Here is a 17,997-nt window from a genome sequence, read left to right on the forward strand (position 1 = left end):
GTAATGTAAACAACCCAGCATTCCCGGAGCGCAGGGGGGAGGGGCCAATGTCAAAGAGTGGAGGGAGGCCGTCAAATACCGCGAGATCCAGCAGGAGAAACTCAAAGCAGCCCTGCACCGCCGCTCCTTGTTTTCTCATTAAACGCGTGTGTGGAAAGTTTCCGTGATAGGATGTGATAGTGAGGGAGAAAGTTCATTCTCAACTTTAGCCTGCTAGGTCTATGCAAGAGCTTTCAGCTGAATCTCATACTTTAACACAGAGGCCCTTTAGTTTACAGCACAGGGCCACAGGATAAAGTCATTAATGCAGGACCAATCTGAGGTTATTAGTGTGGCAAATTCGCGTGGGGCAGTTGCCAGTAGGGTAATAATTAATGTGCATGCATCAATTTAATTTTGACATACAGTACCAGTCAAACGTTTGGACACACCTTCTCATTCAACTACTTTGAAGAGTCTAAGATATAAAACATATTCTGGTTTGTTGAGCATTTGTTTGTTTACCACATAATTCCATATGTGTTCCTTCATAGTTTGGATGTCTTCAATATTAATCTACAATGTAGAAAAAAATAAAAATAAAGAAAAAGCATTGAATGAGAAGGTGTGTCCAAACTTTTGACTGGTACTGTAGATTAAGCCAATTTTAACTACTTTCTATACTTAATAGTAAAAGTCAATTCTTAAGCTTGCAATTTGGCAAAAATAAATAGAAAATCAAGGTCAACTTTCTATCTTTTTCCTGAGCTTTGACTTGGATCTCACCATCTTCATCAGTAAATGGAGTTTGCTCCAATGTCACTGAAATAACATCCAAACAAATTCAAACTACTTTATGTTATATAAGGTAGTTTAATTTATTAAACAGCATTATATATTATAAACTGACCACATGTTTTGTTTGTAAAATCTTGATCTTCAAACTAACTAGTAACTACAGCTGTCAGATAAATGTAGTGGAGTAAAAAGTACAACATTTCCCTCTTGAATATAGTTGAGTAGAGGGGCATGTAATGTAAATTAGTACCATATCTCCAATTACATATACTGTAGGCCTTTCTTTATAACTTTCAACCACTTAGGTTGACAAATTCTTAAGTCGAAAGAAACTAAGAGACTGGTTACTCTGACTTCGTTTGAACACTATGAATTGTTGAGTTTGTGTAAGTATGTGACTGATTGTGTATGCATGCAAGAGAGAGACAGAGGAAGCCAATGCTAACTAGATTCTCCTGAAAACACACTGTTATAAGCACACACTTTGACAGTCTTGCTTGCTATCATTATACACATGCATACCCACACATCCCATGACACAAACGCAGGGGTGCGCTTGGGAATATCATGAGAAATTATTGACAAAAATGGTAGTGCAGATTGACTCGCATGGACAGCGAGAGCATCTGGAATTGATCAGCTTACTTTGCTTTGATAAAAGTTTCATCGCTGATTTCCGACTGACAATTCAAACACCGCTGATACACAGGAAACACATCTGTCTTCTTCCCATCCCCATTGTTAATAATCAACAAGTTAGGTGGGGTTGTGTTTTTTTCTGCTACGCTTCAATAGCCTTTTTTGTTAACCTCACTGCAAATATGGAAAAGGGAGAGATGCCTGGAGTGTAGGATTTTTCCCCCTTTTTCTTCAACAACAGTTGAAGATTAAAAGAAACGTCTCACAGAAATCTGTCAATTCTGTATGTGAATAATGCTGTGTGGAATTTAATGGCATGAGTTATATTGGGTTTCCTCTACACCCACATTTTCTTTCAATAAGATCAATGGCGCTCAGTGACAGATAGGGACGGTCTTTTGTATCTTCAAATTTCAGGTTTCTGAGGGAATAATTAGATGGATGGATGAAAAGTAATGCATCAGTCTGCGAGGGGAGCTGCACCCAGAGATCCTCTAGTTCAACACGCATGCCTCCACGTCTGTTTGGTAGAAAAACTGTTTAATAATCGTGTTGAATTTCCATTGTTCTAAAAGTGGCTCTCTGCACTGATCTGGTGCTTTAAACCAATATAAAACTTTTTGTGTTCTTTTTGCTGATATTGTTTATTTTACAGAGAGGATTTCCCTTTGGTTCAGGGATATTTTTTTTTTAGCATGAAGAGAATATTGTCATCAATTTCACTCTTTTCCGCTTTAAACTTTCTGATATCGCTTGCAGGTAACCGGAATGGAGAAGGTTCTCCCTCCAGGGGAAATGAAGAAGGTTGAATCGCTGGTTTCATAGAAACGCTTTATAGACATTTTACTGTAAACGTGACATTTAACTCTGATCTGTTAGAATAAATTCTTGCTCATATCTTGGGCATTTTTTTGGGAACAAAACTGCCTATAAATGTAATCTGATGACAATTGAGTTTAGTTTCTGAGAATTTGGTACTAATGTGTTTTGCTTATGAATATGAAAGCCATTAGAGAGCATCTAGAGGGACCTATGGCCAAAATCAATCTTTGATAATGCAGAAAAACAAAGATTTATATCCGATCATTTGAAAAACAGAGTATTCCAATGATTAAAACCATTAAGTAGCTATATTGTGAATAAGACTAAGTCGTTTTCTTTCAACAAATATGCACCAGTTCTGTTTTCTTCAGCATATACATTTCAGTGCAATTCTACCTGAGTTTTTTCATTGCTTAATATGCAGAAATTTAGCTTGAAACACATTTTAAACATTTAAAAAGAAAAGAAATGTTGATGTTTTCACACATGTCTTTTTTATTTCCCCCCTGTGTTGTTGATCTGGCTCAGGGGTTAGGTATGACTGCAATGTGGTAGAGACAGAAGCTGCAGTCAAAGCTCCTGTGATCCGGTGCAGACTTCATAGAGACCAGCAGATGGAGGGGAGAGAAGCTGTGTGCATCCTGAAGGTTTAGCAAGAACTGAGAGGTTACACTCCACCAGTACAAAGATGACCTGTCACACACTGAAGCGTGCCGTAGCAACGTAGATGAGCTTCCTGTTTATGTACCTCACAGAGCGCAGCTATCAGAGGGAAAGAGAAAAGGGACCACAGATGGAAATATGTATGAAATGCTGTCTCTCACTTCGTATACTCAGGCGAACTTGCAGGCAGCCTGCATGTGACGACTGCATTTCCATTTTAAACGCTAATTAATGTTGTTTTGTCTTCAAAGTGCAATTGCAACCGGTAGTTATCAGCCTTGATCACAGCATTTTCAAGGTTGTCTAGATGTGAGCCGTCACATAACAAATACCTGTAAATATAGAATAACAGCACAACAAAGAAAGACAGGATTTATGGCGTGTGGAGAGCACCGCGCAAATGAGGCACAGGAGAGATAGTCTGATAGTGTGAAGGACAAAACTGGCATATTACTTCTGCCTAAAATCTGTTTTTCAATTGCTGTTTTTTGCATGTCTGTGTTGTGTTTTGGTATGTGTGTTGTGTGCATATGTTAGTGTGTTCCTTCTCTTGGCAAACGCCCAGCACTGAGGATTTCTCCACCTGCTCTGCTTCAACCAGCGGGGCAGGCCTCAGTCTCACACACACACACACACACACACACACACACACACACACACACACACACACACACACACACACACACACACACACACAGTTTCGCAGTTTAGCTGTGTCTCATTCACATCGTCACCCCTCTGACATCTGCCCATGTGCATTGGTGTTTGTGTGTGTCCCAGTGCCGGTGTGTGTTTGTGTTAGCAGAGCGGTTGGTGTGTGAGGTGAGGTTAAATAGGCGCCTAGCAATGAGAGCTGGGAACTGAGGTGGAACTGGCAGAATATCACACACACACACACACACACACACACACACACACACACACACACACACACACACACAAACACACTCACACACACACACAGGCAGTGACGATAGAAACAACACTATCAGAGCAACATGTAAACTGCAGGTGTGGCCTATGCCTCAGTGATCATCCCGTACTTTGTCATGACCCCTGTCGCTGTCACTGTGTGTGTATAATGTGTGGTGATGTGACCATGTATATGTGTATGTGTGTATGTGTGTGTGTGCAGACACACTTACCTTGAGTTGAGTGATCATTCAATAGGGAACTCCTTCTCCATATATATAGCTGCAAAAGGTGGTGTGAATTACACAACTCTTCCATGTTGAGATTAGCTTTAATATCTACAAAATGTTGGGGACAGGATCTGGTCTTGAGATTTGCCCTGACATTTTTTAGCAAAGTGCTTGTTTTCTTATTTGACCTTTTTATGTAACACGTTTTTTTCCATTAAGAGCAGACCAAACAGACAGGCCTCTGTTTCAAATGTCATAAATTTGAGCAGCTTTTTAAAACCTGACCCCCGATAAACTGTGATGTGTCTGGGTCATGTTGAGCACCGTTTGAACCCCTTTGTAAGTTGTATTTACTTTGTCCTTGTTCATATGTTCAAATTACTAAAAAGTGTTTTTCAAACCATCTGTCTGTGAATGAAAGAAAAAATACCTGCTGAAATGCAAGGATGTATATGTTTAGTTTCTGCTCAGGTTTTACATTGGTGCTTGAGCTTGAATGGAGCATTTTAGATATTTTTCTCTTTTTTTTTTTTATTGTCGCTTATATAAGTCACACAAACTTTATGAACAAACTGCTTGTTTGATAGAAAACATACAGCACTGTCAGCATTGTTTTTCTTCCAGTCATAGTACACAAAGGCTGTCATTTAAAAGGGGGAGGAGATAGGAGAGGCGGGGGAGGAAGTCAGTTGGCAGCAGCCCTCCTTTCTTACCTGATGAGGTCTCTGCACAGACAGACAAAACGGTATTTATCTTTTTTACATTGAGATCAATACACATTAACGGTAACAGGTTGAAATGAGATTTGTCTCACTATATCAGCTGGATTTTGTGGTTTTACTGTAAATTAATAAACCAAAGATACATGTAGCGTGCCAATGTTTTAATGCAATATAGTCACAAAGGAACATCATGGGGTTTTTTTTTCATTCAACTTATTCTTTCCAATATTTTTAAGAATATAAAAAGATAACTTGAATAGGGTTAATCAATGCTATTGGGAGGATAATGGTCGGAGCAGGCATTGCTTATACACAAACACACACACACACACACACACACAAACACAAACACACACACACACACAAATGTTACCAATAAGATGCATTCCAGTCACCAACAGCCCCGCAGCAAACCCCTGAAATTCTTGTCAACACGGGGCCATGACGCTGTCCAGAATTTTTTATCTCACAGCTCCAAAACTGAGCAGTGCTGTGTGTGTGTGTGTGTGTGTGTGTGTGTGTGTGTGTGTGTGTGTGTGTGTGTGTGTGTGTGTGTGTGTGTGTGTGTGTTTGTGTTTGTGCTCCAGCCCCTGCTTCCTGTAGCTCTGTGGTGTCAACCCGCCCACCGTCCTCCCATCAGACCTGGGAAACACAGTCCTGCTGCCACAGCGTGCAGGCACCCCAGTGACTGAGGTTTCCTCTTGGACTGACTGAAGTGTTTGCTGTTTCCCACATTGTTGGAATTCAACACCAGCCTGTTTACTGGTCCCCATGTGGCTCCGCTCTTTCTCCCTCCTTTCTTTCTTTCTTTCTTTCTTTCTCTTTTTCCACTGCACACCTTTTTTTACATTAAATACCCAGCATTCATACTGATTAGACTGCCAAACAAATAACTGAAGCAATCATTATTTAGCCAATTTCAGTTTCTATATTACATTGTCCCATCTTTTACATTTATTGATCAAACTGGCTCATTAGAATGTTGCTTAATTGTTTTTAGTCTTTATTACAAAAAACGTTTATGTGTGCAAATGTGTGACTCTGCTTTTAAATCTTTTTTTGTTTGAGTGGAAAAGAACTGAAGTGATTGTTTTATATTATATGAATAGGGAAAAAAAAGAAGACCAATTGTATCATAATATATAGGAGCATTTTTTCACTGTGAGGTACTATATGGGCATCAGGGACATCGTTTTCATATGCTTTATTTTGCAGCTGACAATGAATCATACAATGAATCAAAGGAAAGAATATACATCTCAAGGAAAATGTTAACAAGATGATGAGGCGCATGCAAAATGAGAAATCTCTTCTTTATCTGCTTTGTTTTTTCACTTCCTTCCCTCGGTACAGCCAGATGGCAAAGCTCCAGCTCTGCAGTCCTCTTCATACACTCATCATATTTGATGGGCATCCTGCTGCCGAGTTTCAAGGAGGCCATGTGTTTATGAAATGACACTTGTGACAAAAGAAAACTTCTATTTAGCAAGCTGATTCTTGGGCGGGGTGTATGGGGGCAGCAGCGTGTGTGCATGTGTGTGTGTGTGTGTGTGTGTGTGTGTGTGTTTGAGAACAGACATTGTGGGAATATATGTGTATATATTGTGCTTATATAGGAGCAAGGCAGTGGGAGAAAGGTTGTGTGTAGTGTGTGTGTGTGTGTGTGTGTGTGTGTGTGTGTGTGTGTGTGTGTGTGTGTGTGTGTGTGTGTGTGTGTTCATACCAATAACATCCATACCGTCTCTGTTTCACACGTTGTCATATTGGATGCCTGCTGTCTTTTAATCACATCCTGTGCCTTTCTGTCAGTTTTTTTTTTTACTATGTTACAATACAGTTTATCATCAGTTTTGTGCATTTACCATTCCAATACAGAAAGATTCTTTTTTTTTTTTTTTTTTTTTTATCACATCGATATCATGAATATCATACATTGTGAAGTCTCCTCCGTTGATGGATTCAAACATTCAGGACAAACTTTTGTTTAAAAAATCATCTACAGTTGCAACTAAAACAGGTTTTATGTTGGTTGTTTATTTGTTCTCAGTATGCTATCATCTTATCCTAATATTGTCTTTGTCTTCAATGGTGAGGAATTCCCATCAAAGTTTTCCCCTTCTGTTAATACTTTAGGGAATTTTCAAACGTCGGGATGTATGGCTGTAATGCCCCAAGATTTGTTCTCCCTGAAAGAAATGATAGAGTAAGAATATATTAACTACAGAGCAACCTGGCTTTACGGGGTCTGCATTTACTCTTACTTCATTTTAGGTTTACCAATATGTTATGCATAAATATATACTATATATGTATATAGATATATAGATATATATATATCAATATATGCTTTGTAGCATTCCTTTGATTTCAAATTTAAAGCCATGTTCATGCATTAAAAAGCAATTTCATATTTCTGACTGCAGGGTTTAGATGCAAATCCATGGGGCATTACGTTAAAAAAAACCATAAACATCATAAAATAGGAAATAGAAATTAAAAATGGAGGCAAAAATGAGGACGTTTAACTGGTCATTAAGAACTGAATGCTTTCTTGTTTGTTGATGTGATAAACAAAAATCGTATTCAAGATAGAACACAAAAATGGCAAGTGTAATGAAAAATAAAACCCATTTAAAGCAAAGTATTTTTATTCACACAAATTTAATAAGATATATAACAACCGTTTGGTCCATAAATATTTAAGGGGAAATAGTTTCTATACACCATCTTTATCAAGAAACAGGGAAACATGGACAATCTTGATAGAACACTTACTGTACTCAACTATTAACACGAAGATCAATATATAAGGTTCTTGGATTACCCAACTATATCTGAAAGAGTGCACAAATGCTTTCTATGACATCGCTGCCCCCTTTTTAACAGGATACACCATAAAAAGATCTTCGGAAATAAGATGCAAAACAGTACAAAACTAGTGAGGCGTCAAAAGGATGTGAATCAGTTAACAAAGAACACATATATCCTGAATTTCACAAACTTTCTCCCAAGTTATAGCATAAGGCACATAGTAGAACTGAGTTAGGCATCTACTTCAATAAGTAGATCTAGAGTACCACTTTGTTCTACAATAGAACAAATTGTGACGCTCACAATGAAATGTATTAACTCCATTGAAGATTTGCTCTGTCTTTCTTTTTACTCTATCTTTCAGCCAGAAGAAACATGTTTTTGGTCTGTTCAGTGGCAAGTGTCATTAAAGAAAGTATAAATATGGCCAAAAAGGAGTACACATGGACAATGATTTCCCACTGGCTGCCAATGCGACTCCACCTATCTGAGGTCATTTGAATGTTCATGTCAGCTCTACAAATCTAGTCCGCAACGTCGCAACCACTTAATTTCTCCTTTTCCCTTTTTAAAATCACATCGTTACCCTGAGCAACATGATAAAAACAATAATGCACTTTTCACTGGGCAGTATATTGTCACTGTGCAATTGAGTTTAGCTGTGGATCTATGGATATGTTTACTAGTGTTTATCCATTTTACTACGGTTAATCTATGAGGCCAACAAATCTGAAAAAGTGCTGTCATGAAAACAATCGATTGCAACAGCGTGCATAAACTGTTCTCCAATCCAAATTTCTCCCGCTGATTTGTAATTATCAAACCATTTCTATCAATGTCACTGCATTACATGTTGAACAGTTACCACTGTACAGATTGAGGGATTGGCTTCTTTCTTTCTATCACAGTAGACTTGTGAATCAAGACAAAAAGTGTTTGTGGTTTCAGCATCTACCTGCCTTTTAAGCTGCGATGGTTAGGCGCTTATAATGCAATTTAGACGTTACACATGTAGCTCTGTGAGATATCTCAATGTCTGATTCCATCCAACTCAGTCTTACAGACCGAAACATTCGGAGATAATTAAAGCCTGTTTTCTGGAGTTACCCATCTACAGAACATTCGACAAGTTTGTTTCCCAAATTATTCCCAAACAGAAATAAAATCTTTAAATTGGATAGTGCGAACACAGTGCATACATATACAGGTTTCCGAGGGCAAAATATTCATATTATTTGAAAATGTGTCAATTAACCATAAATAAGGAAGGGCTTGTTTTATCATAATTCAATACAAATGTACAAATAAAGTCAAATCAAGTAAAAATCTAGTTTTCCAGACAAGCTTCATGTTTAATTATTTTTTTTCCGATGATTTGTGGGATCCAGGAAAATTTTCTTTAGCTTCAACTTCAAAAATGTCCCGTCCAAAAAATCAATCCCTGCATACTTTAAGTCAACTACAGACACGGCTGCCATGTGGTTTCAAATGCTACACATTAAAATGATTTCCTTGTGTTTTAATGTGGTCGCTGCTGTTCTTGCTCTTGTTGTTCTTGTTTGTGTACACAGTACAGCACTTTCTGTTCCAAGGAGCTGTCTCTGGTAGATTTAAAGGTGTCACTTAAAAAAATAAAATGTAAATTGAGGAAAAAAATCAAAAGAACATAAAAAAATTATAATAAAATAAAATCAGATAAAAAAATCAGTCTGCTCGAGATAGCTTGTTAGAAAAGGTTTGTCAAGGTAGTTTGTGAAGGGCTCCCCGAATCATGGCTGTCCAAACTAGAGGTGACGGAGGTCACTACAGTGATAGAGGGGTTTGTCAGGTCTGTTAGTGTGGCCGTGCTGGAGGGGGGTCAGGGCCCCACTGTCAGATGAGGGTGGAGGGAGTGAGGTGCCATCAGCCTTATCAACACCTCCATTCTCCTGTCGCAAAACGTTCCTTCTGAATTTGGCTCTTGCGTTTTGGAACCAAACCTGCAAACCAATCCCAATGTGGCTTTTACTTTTTGTGTTTAAGATTAAATTTTAAAAAGAAAGTATCATATCATTTGTACAGTGGTTTACATATCAAGTGATCACAGCTATTTCTGTATGAACTTGCCCTCGCCTTATGTATATAAATCTTTATAAGGCAATTTTCAGACATTATTTTGAGCTTGAGGGGCAGATAACAATGAACCACTTAGCTCCTGAACACTGAATACAAGAATGTGGATTTTGATAGCAAAAATATAAACAATAATCCTGTCCTTTTAAATTTGTATCTGTGAGAGTTGAATTACACCCTTTTTCTGTTCCACAGATCAAAGGAACATGTGCACTCTCATTTTTAATAATATCAGCTGCAGTTTTACATTTTACTTTTCTACGCTTATGAACGACTTTACTCCTTTCTTTCCCAAAAAAACAAAACATTTAAGAATCTACAAGATTTCTGCTAAAAACCCCTGGATATACATCTAATGACTAAATGGGCCAACCAAACAAACAAAATCAAAAAGATGACTTTAATGATAATATTGGTGTGAAATGGCAGGGACATGGAGGAGGAGTGAGATGCACACACATATGGGCTGATCAGATCAGTAAGAAGAATGGCGTTCTGCTTACCTGTAGAACTCTCTTAGTGAGGCCTGTTTTCTGGGCCAGCTGCTTTAAGTCCTTGGCATCTGGGTTGTGGTTGATGGCAAAGTAGGATTTCATTGTCCGCAGCTGATGGTGCTTGAAAGAGGTCCGCATGCGTTTGGTCTTCTGTGTTGGAGCGTAGGACTGCTGGTCCCGGTCCATGTGATCGGTGTCATTCTCGTTGCAGCCTGAGAGGGCAGAGAGCAGAGCACAGGGTTCCATCAGACTCCGAATAACACGACTGCATAAAAATGTTCGTTAACATTTCTAAAAACTTTGCGTCTGAATTCGTTTTTACTGTGCTCAACAATTGACAAGGAAATGACAACTAACTGGCAATAAAAAAAATCATCCTCCTCTAGTATCAAGATAACATTTTAAGGCTCAATATTAAATTAAATATCTTGTTTCATGGTCCGGTTTTGCAGTGAAAGACAAGACATAGTTAAGCGTATATTAGCGTAGATTAAGGCGGGACATATGGGCTTGATTATGCATTTCCATTGACTTGCTATGTGAACAGATCTATCAGATGCCATCATGATCAATAATGAAAAATGTGGTATATTTATAACAATTAGAATATGTGAAAAAGTGACAGTCAAGAAACTTACTGAATAGACTAAACTGAAATTAAATGAAATGCCCTGAAATTTGTGATTATTGTGGGTTGTTTTTTTTATTTAATCTGTTATTAGATTTTTTTTTTATAGCAAAATGTATTTAAACCATACACTGGGACCGGGCTAAATTATCTCTGTGTGTTTACAGAGATTTATAAGCCTAATGGACCGCATTTGTCAGTAGCTTAGCACTGTGTGTGTAAAATACTTAAAGACGGTGAAAAGCATAAAATGGATCCACTAAATTAAATGCATTTGTGGATAAACAGTGCTGCAGAAACATGAACCTCTGCTTTAAGAAAAAATAAATCTTAACACTTTATTTCACTATTGTTTTACAAACACAAATTTTGTGTTGAACATTTATATTAAGCAACCAAAATATACAACAAATACAATTAATGCGCATAGATTGATTCCTGTTTCTATAGAACCTAGAATTTATTTTAGAATGGGTCTTTGAAGATCTGGGCTCTTACTTAAGTGCAAATGTACCAAGGGATTTTTATTAATTATATAGTAGATTTAAATGATTTTCTTGTCTCCATGTAACGGAATTGCTGACCAGTTGTTTTCCTCAGTGGATGATAAAATATCAAAAGACTTGCGCATACATTTCATCATAAAGATGCAGTGCAAACACTTTCTAAAAAAATGAATTATTGAATTTTTACAAATCCGTTTTTAATGAGGCAGACACAAATTTGTCTAACTATGGGATATATGTTTTAATGTATGGCATTATGTTATGGTGAGCAATATGGCGTGAATTATATTTTTCGTCATATGAGACTCTTCTGACACTTATACGCACCATCAATAAGACAATCATTGACATCTGTGTTCTTCTGTTCCTGCCTTCACTGGATTGTGTTTCACTAGATATTACCCACTAGGGGTCTCTATATCCAAACAAGACCAAACTTTACAGAGCGGAGTGGAATACTCAGTAGACCAACACCTTTCCCTGGTGAAAACAAGCATGAATGTGTTCGCTAAAGCAGAAACAAAACCTCACATAAAACCTCATCCTATTTTTCATGAAAGTGAGTCTCCTGATCTGCAGAACAACGCAGGAAAAAGAGCAATTTTGAAAATAGTTATTCAGTTGTTCCCTAATTGAATTGATCTTTTTTATAATTTTCACATTTTTCAAATCAGCCCATTCCCTTCGTTTATGGGCTGATTTGAATGTTGTAATGTCATAAATGTATCACATAATTAGAACATTTAACATTTCCAAAAAAGAAATGCCACTTGAGCTTAAAGAAGCCAATAAGCCTCTTTTTAAATTAGAAAACATTCTATTCTGCATCCGTCTATTCTATTCTACTTTATTATCCCAAATAGAAAAACATAATATTCCCACTGGGACCTTTACTGTGTCTGTGGCGCTAAATGAGCTCACAGGGATATCTTACTGTATTTTATGTCTTTCTCTGTGGGATTTTTCTTTTGTGGGATTTTTTTTTTACCTGTTGTGGCTGCATTATATTTTATATCTTATTTTATTTCAACGCTTTGTTGTCGTAAAGTATATCTTGCTATTAAAGAAGAAGAATCACAGAAAAAAAAAATCACAGTTCTACAATTGTTATTTTCCTGTTAAAGCGTCCATGAGAACTTTAGGATTTGCATAATCTCTGTGAATTGTGTTAGTGAATAACAAACCAAAGAGCCCTTTCAACCGGAGCGTTGACTGCACACTGTTGTGTTTGGAGCCCTGGCCTCCCTGCAGCAGGCCCCTCTGCACGGCGCTGCTGTCCCTGAGAACTGTGCTGACCGCCGCACAGGAGGCCAGGGATTCCAACGTCACCTCCAATTAACGGAGAACAATTAACGCGCAGATTACCCTTATTCCTCCCTATTCACCAGGAACACAGGAAACTTGGCGCACAATGACAAACTTTCTCAACCGCGCACTAATTCGCAGAAAGCGACAACAAAATGGGGACGCCGCAGGGGGGTGTGGGGGGGGGCTGGAGGTCGGGTTATAACATTCAGCGATTCAATGCAACATTTTAGATGAAACCTACATTTAACCGTAGCTTAAAGTTATATGTGATTGCAGTTTTTTCTGTCCTCCAGCAAAAGTCAAAGACATGCAAAAACAATGGTTTTGTCTACATTTTTTTTTTTTTACGCAACAGTCCCAAGTTACATTGACCCCCTTTCACACCCATTCATCACATTTATTTTGACCTAAATTAGTCTTAATTATAAAAGTCGATGTGCAGGTTGACGGCGAGGTCAAACTTCGATCATTTCCCGGGCAACACACACGCTACAGTTCAAACGGTGCGTTACCGGCACGGACTGAACGCTGCAGATCAATTAGCCCACGGCTGCGTTACGTACAGTCACGGTTCACCTCCATCAGCATAGCCTGCAGGAGAGACGTATTCATCTCAGACATGGAAGGTAGACCTACGGCTGTTACAGATGAGGCGTTCAGGAACCGTCTGGACTAAAAAAAGTGAAGGTCTTCTGCGTAAAATGAAGAAAAAAAAATCCTATATATATTTTTTTTTTAATTGCGCTGTCATTTTATTTAGTACTGTTTATTTGGGAGTGATTTTACTTAAGTTAAATAATTTATTCTGGCGTATTTTAAAAACACTAAAGTTGAATTAATACGACGAATCTTCAGGACAGAAACGTCCGAGGACAAACTAGATTTTAAGGGTATTTCAGTGGGCCCGAGATAGATTTAACCTACATTAGGAGCAGCTGTGTGTTTTTGATGTAGGTTTCACTGTCCCTACAACAAGGCCTGTCCATACAGTAAAGCCTGCAGGGCAAGCTGTTAATGCCCACAGCTGCTTTTTGCACCATAATGAAAAACTAAGGTTACATTGTTATATATTCGTGTCTGTGTGCTTCTGACTTGCTGTAGAGGTCCCCTGCTCTAAGCACCTAGCCGTGGGCCTCACCTGTGTAGCTGGGTATATCTATCCCCATGGCCGGGCTCTTCCTCTTGCGCGGCCGCCCCTTCTGCGCCGTCCCGGTGCCGTTGAAGTAGGGCAGGGCGAGGCCGCCGCCCTTGGCCGCCAGCTCGGCGAAGTTGAGCTGCTGGTGGTAGTCCGGTCCCTGCACCAGCGTCTCGAAGTGCAGCCGGCAGTACACCATGCTGTCCTTCATGCCGAAGTGGTCGCCCGTAGTCAGCGTCTTGTTGCAAGTGGTGCACGTGAAGCAGCTCAGGTGGTACACGGAGTCGCGCGCCCGCATCACCATCTCCGAGGCCGAGATCCCGAGGTGGCAGCGCGCGCACCTCTGCACGGAGAACCTTCTGGAACAGACACATCGTCAAGACTCTTCATCCGGAGAGAGCCGATGGACAACACAGACACACACACAGACAGGAGCGGGTATAACCTGCACCGTCACAGGCTAAAGCAAGCTAACGAGGTGTCTGTCGTCCATGTCAGTGACAAAGGTGTGTGTGTCAAAAGCTCTAGTGTGTAACATTACATTACATTACATTACATTACTATAACAATACTATAACAGGCCTACAGACTGAGTTTACATTCTGGGCTTAAATAGCCACACCTGGCCTACAACTATAACACATTTTCTTTGGTGTAAAAATATTATTTATGCAAGAGTATTTTTTTTTATCTCTTGAATAAGTAAATAGCCCAGTCTACAGTCTCAGTGATATATTAATAACCTCTTGGCAGCATCGTTTACATTAGGCACAGAACTCTACAGGTAGGCTAAAGGCCAAACTATAGCACGAAAAAGAAAGCGAAGACATTTTGCCTTAGCATTTATCAGCATGTCCTTTCTTTCTTGGGTATTTTACTACTATTGTGCATTGTAAATAACATTTAGGCCTGTGCATGGCTAAATATATTATGAAATATCTGACCCATAACTGCATTTTTAACTGGTTATTTTTGCATGCTTGAGTATTTTACACTATAAGCTACATTCATTCACTAAGCTAGGTTACTTTTTAACAAACACAGTTTGTTCCTGGTAGGCTGACTCACACAAGCTAATGCAGTTTACATTACACTCAGAGCCATTGGAAACTATTACATCTGATGCACAAAGGAATTAAAGTAAAATGTCATATCATAACTTTCCCCCCTTAACAACCTGCAGGGCCCCTGAGACTGTTTTGATTCTATTCAGAGTAGAATTAGGCCTAATTGGACCGAAAGGCTTCAACATAATTCCAGATGAACAGCCGTAGCATGTTCAATCAATGTGAAATATTGTGGCTTTACAATATATATATATATATTTTTTTTAAAATATTTGTCTGTTCATTTAAGAGTTAGTAAAATATTGTTTCCTATAAAGTAAGCAGCTTTGGGTGGGTCTACGCGCGTGCGTGACAGAGAGACACTTGTATTTCCCTCAGCTGTTCATTTCTATAAATGTATCACGTAAATGTTTCTTACCTGTAGTAATCATCCTTGCAATAGATACTCCCATCCTTGGCAAAACACGTTAGCTCCGACTCCAGCGCTAGTTTACATTCACAGCATTTGAGACACCGCAGGTGCCACTGTTTGTCCACGGCCAGGAGGTAGTATCTATCCGAAATCTTGCCGCCACAGCCGGCGCACAGAGCAGGCTTCTCCGGGCTCATGGAGGGCATGGTCTGAGTCAGGGAGAGAAGAGAGGGCTCATGGCTACTGCCTTCAACACACTGCTGGGGGAATCTTTTACAACATATACCATGTAAAACACAAACAACAGGCCTTTAGTAGTTTACTCGACACAAAATGTAACTTTTTTTTTTTTTTTTAAATCTATCAGGTAAAAACCCTTTTGGTTGTTAAATAAATGAAGGTTCCGTGTATTCAGGCCCACGTGAAAGAATTGACACCATCAATGAAATGAACTGAATATCGGGGGAGATTTAATATTTAATTAGTTTAATCTCTTCTTTGTTCCTTGACATTATTATAAAAGCAAACAACAAACTCACTGCAACAGTTTTGGTCAGAAAGATATATTTAAAAATATTGAATAAAGGCCTACTTTTAAAAAAAAAAAAAAAGTAGTAAATGTAGTATTTTTTTCAGTTAAAAGAATAAAACGTATATTTATAATTATATTACTCCAGCATATTTTTTTGTCAGCTTGTGGATAATTGCATGAACCAAAATTGTCCACAAAACTTAATATTACTATTCTGATGCACAATGTTTTATTTGAGTTATTTGTGTTACGAATATATTTAAAGAAAGCTGCATGATAAGTTGCAGACAGCTTATGTTTTGAGTAAAAAACATTTTGTACAGATAACTGAGCAGCAATTTCAATCATAGATTCTAACAGATACAAGTCATTTTGGATGGATAATTACACTACATTATATTACCATAGTTAAACACAAAGAAGTAATTGACAAATCCTCTTCTACTCACCCCCAAAAACAAATGTACATTCCCTGGCAAGTTAACGGTGCCACGGTCGTCGTGTGCGGAGGTTAAACACATGAATTGAAACACGGGTCGATCAGACTCTTACCGACTCTCTCCCGTTGAGCTGCATGCCCTTCGCCAGGCGCGACTCCGTTTTCGACCTTCTCTCCATCTCCTCCATGATCCCTTGGATGTGATCCCCCGAGATCCCGTGGAAAAGCATGGCTCCCGGTCCTGGACGCAACTTGCAACTGCTTGCCTCTGTCTTGCAGCCCACAACTTCCATATACTGTACCGCAGCTCTCAGCGCATCCAGTGGGCTCTGAGGCTCTGAGAGAGGCACAGACACAACACAGCAACAGCCCAGAGGTTCAGACCTCCTCCTCCACCACGCAAAGGCAACTGGAAGAAGAAGAAGAAGAAGAAGAACGAAGAAAACTATGGGTGGGGACAGGAGGAGGTAGGTGGTGGTGGTGCACCAGCTTTTTTTTTTTTTTTTTTTTTTTTCCCTTCTTCCCGTGAATGTCTCTCCTCCAGCAAAAAAAAAAAAAAAAAAAAAAAGATATAGTCCAAATGACGCGACAAACCGGTGTGGTAATGGTGGTGGTGGTGGTGGTGGGGAGGGAGGAGGGGAAGGGGGCTACAGTGTGAACACACTGGCCAAAAATAATGACACAAAGTTTTTTTGTTGTTTTCTTTTTTTGGGGGTGATTTTCTCTCTCTCTCTCTCTCTCTCTCTCTCCCGGTTTTCCCAGTCAGGGGTTCCTGTGTGCTTCGAGGTCAGGTTGGGACTGCCTGGATTTGAGCACCGTGTCCTATTTGTGAAGAGAGCAAAGCCTGCCCAGTCTGAATAATTTGGTAGGAGGAGTCCCCCCCCCTCCTCCCTCTCTCCTCTCACTCTGTATGTCTCTCCCTCTCTCTTTCTCTCTCTCACCATCGCCACTGATTTTTTTTTTTATTCACCAACAAAGAGCTGTCACTCTTCCCTCAAAAACTCCAGATTCTGGCTGCGCGAAGGACCACCACTTTATGGTATTGACATTTTCATTACTTTTATTCCCCCATTTACAGGAGAGGACGCTGGAGTGTAGTCAGAAGTTGCATAAACTGAAATGGGCTCGGAGTAATTTTGAGTGTTAATATTTTATTTATTGAACATGTCTTAAACAAATAATAATAATAAAGCAGAATGAACTCCTTTGGAGTTTTATTATAAAGGTCAGACTCATAGGGGGTGATTGATTCTCATACATGACTTCTGTTGCGAAGACGATTCAATTGGTTTTATTTTGAGCTGGATTACATTTTTAAAACTTTTAAAACACTAACGGTTTTAGGGTTTTAATATTTAACTTTATCAGGTGTTTGGTAGTCCCGAAATAACTGTGCGTGTGTGTGTGTGTGTGTGTGTGTGTGTGTGTGTGTGTGTGTGTGTGTGTGTGTGTGTGTGTGTGTGTGTGTGTGTGTGTGTGTGTGGTATACATGTATTGTTTGGGGCGGGGCAGTGATCAGTGATAGGCTAGAGGGCGGGGACAGATTGTATTTAACAATCTGAAAGCCAAGACATATTTTTTTATACTAATGAATGGGATTTTGTTTAAAAAATAAAAGCATCCTACGCCGGATCAACCTTTGCTTCAGCTTGTTTTTGATTCTATATTCTCATGCTGGATAATTTGACGAGGCGACGAAGCAAACTGTCTGCGTTTTATATATAAATGTAGGTTAGTCTTTTCAGTGCAGGATCATTTTCATCTCTCTCCAATTAAAAGCTCATTTGA

General features: G+C 39.1%; 1 protein-coding gene across 1 annotated transcript; it reads right to left on the reverse strand.

Moving 5' to 3' along the window:
* Nucleotides 1–7,395: 7,395 nt before the first annotated feature.
* Nucleotides 7,396–16,633, reverse strand: LOC129094289 (LIM/homeobox protein Lhx9-like). Its single transcript, XM_054602390.1, is given in 6 exon segments — nucleotides 7,396–9,435; nucleotides 9,437–9,555; nucleotides 10,192–10,394; nucleotides 13,763–14,118; nucleotides 15,245–15,447; nucleotides 16,323–16,633. Coding segments are annotated over 6 exon segments (1,194 nt in total). The 5' UTR covers nucleotides 16,503–16,633; the 3' UTR covers nucleotides 7,396–9,302.
* Between the last annotated feature and the right edge of the window lie 1,364 nt (nucleotides 16,634–17,997).

Source organism: Anoplopoma fimbria, chromosome 8, assembly GCF_027596085.1.
Source record: "Anoplopoma fimbria isolate UVic2021 breed Golden Eagle Sablefish chromosome 8, Afim_UVic_2022, whole genome shotgun sequence".
In the NCBI taxonomy this organism is placed as follows: Eukaryota; Metazoa; Chordata; class Actinopteri; order Perciformes; family Anoplopomatidae; genus Anoplopoma; species Anoplopoma fimbria.